Genomic DNA, 2,111 nt, shown 5'->3' with positions numbered 1-2,111 from the left:
CTGATGGAAATGGTTTCTTAGTGAACTTTGATTTTACACATGTTTCTTCAAAATATTTTGTGTCATATTTTAACATTCCTTTAGTTTGCATTTTTTCAATGTTTTTAACATTAGTGTGAGCTAAACGTTTATTCCATAAAGAAATTGAACAAACAAAATAACCAGAAAAATTCACTTCATTCACATTAGCAACCAATCCACCAATTACATCATTACCAACACTTGACACACTAGCAACACTAGAACTACCACTCTCAACACTAGGACCACTCATATTACCCTCATTACTAAGGCACAAGCGATACATCCCCGAACAATTGTTCGCCCTCCCAACATATTTTCGGCCTTTAGTGATCACAATCTTGCCTTTCTCAAGCACCATCTTGAACCCACCCTTGTCAAACTTGTCTGCAGAAACCAACCCCTTCGAGATAGTAGGAACATGAAGAACATCTCGAAGGGTTACCCATTCACCACGTGTGAACTTCAACCGAACGTCACCTCTTCCTTGAACTTCAGCTCTGTTTCCATCAGCACAGACGACGACCGTCCCATGTGGCATTGGGCGCTAAGTGCGGAAGCTCTCTCGTTGCCCACAAATATGCACAGTGGCTCCAGTTTCCACGAACCATCCTTGAGCACAGATTGCTCGAGTAAGGGAGGAGATCATGAAAATCTCTCCAATGTTCACACTTGCCACCATGTCAGTCACCTGCTCGACTGCATGTGCAACCGGTCCTAATTTGCGATCTTTGCATTCTCTCGCATAGTGCTCAATCTCTCCGCAGACGTGGCAAGGTCCGGCTCTCTTTGGCTTTGAGTTAGGATTCTGATGACCCGGTTTCTTGAAGCTTTGTTTCTTGGGTCTGAAGTTCTTCTTGTTCTGTCCCCCAGACTTGCCTTTGTGACTAGAACCCCCAGCTGACACATGATGCACACTCGATCCGACTTTACCACGCTTGTCCCTGATGCGAGTTTCCTCCTCAATGTGGAGGTGTTTCATCAGATCATCCAAGGAGTAGTCCTCATACTTATGCATCATTCTCTTAGAGAAATCTTTCCACGAGGGTGGCAGTTTTGCGATAATCGCACCAACCTGAAAGAGTTCTGGAATAGAGATGGAGAGTGCGTTCAACTTGTTGACCATGACTTGGAGTTCATGCACTTGCTCCATGATTGATTTGTCATCAGCCATTTGAAACTCTAGGTACTTAGACACAAGGTACTTGTTAGTACCTTCCTCATATGCCTTGTACTTAAGTTCCAACGCATTCCATAGCTCTCTTGGATCTTTGATCGGAGCATAAAGATCATAGAGCCGATCAGATAGGGAGTTCTTCATGTGACCCACACACAGTTCCTCAGACTCTCTACGCAGAGTCCTTTGCTTTTCCAGTTCTGCGATGACCGTTGGGTCCACAGTTTTCCCTGCTCGGGAATTGGATTAGCAGGCATTTGTGCCAGTTCTGGGTCCAACACAAAAGCGAGCTTCAAAACATGAAGCATGAACTTGGCCTTCTCGGCCCAACGAGTGTAGTTCTGACCATCGAATTGGTCAAGTTTGGCAAACTCTTGGTTCATGAAGTGGAGGCTAGCAGTAGTGTCCATTAGTCTGTTGATGTATCACAATAAAATAGAAACCTTTAAGATTGTTTTATATCAGACTAATAGACACGCAAGGAAACCGACAAATAATATTGAGAATTATATGTCAATTAGTTGCGAATAACAAATCCAATTATTATTATTATATTTACCAAGTTTCGTCCAAAACCAGATCGATCCTTCGCGATTAGATCTGATTATAAGAAAGGAAGAAGAAGACTGTCCTGTTGTTGGACGAAATTAAATGCAAGACAGAAAAGTAAAACCGACATGTTGATGGTTGATCTTGAACCTGAAACAACTGCACGGATCGGACTCATGTCCTTAAAGGTTTTTACTTCGCTTCTACTGGTTGTAAGCAACAGAGTAAAACCCCAGGATTTAATGCAGATCTATCGATCTTCCAACAGCACTGGAAATCGACAAACACAAATCGAATACTCGGAAACCAGAAGAAAAAATGCAGAGAGTGGGAGAGAGCTTCGATTTTTCGTGAGTAGTGAATA

General features: G+C 42.7%; 1 protein-coding gene across 1 annotated transcript; it reads right to left on the bottom strand.

Moving 5' to 3' along the window:
• Positions 1–568: 568 nt before the first annotated feature.
• On the bottom strand, positions 569–1,342 carry LOC145113392 (uncharacterized). The gene has a single exon (XM_079049494.1). The coding sequence runs from the start codon at positions 1,340–1,342 to the stop codon at positions 569–571; it is 774 nt and encodes a 257-aa protein (XP_078905620.1).
• Between the last annotated feature and the right edge of the window lie 769 nt (positions 1,343–2,111).

This window comes from Lactuca virosa, chromosome 5, assembly GCF_052849685.1.
Source record: "Lactuca virosa cultivar CGN04683 chromosome 5, Lactuca_virosa_CGN04683_v6, whole genome shotgun sequence".
In the NCBI taxonomy this organism is placed as follows: Eukaryota; Viridiplantae; Streptophyta; class Magnoliopsida; order Asterales; family Asteraceae; genus Lactuca; species Lactuca virosa.
Note: the sequence above shows the minus strand (reverse complement) of the source record. Positions and strands in the feature narration are given on the sequence as shown.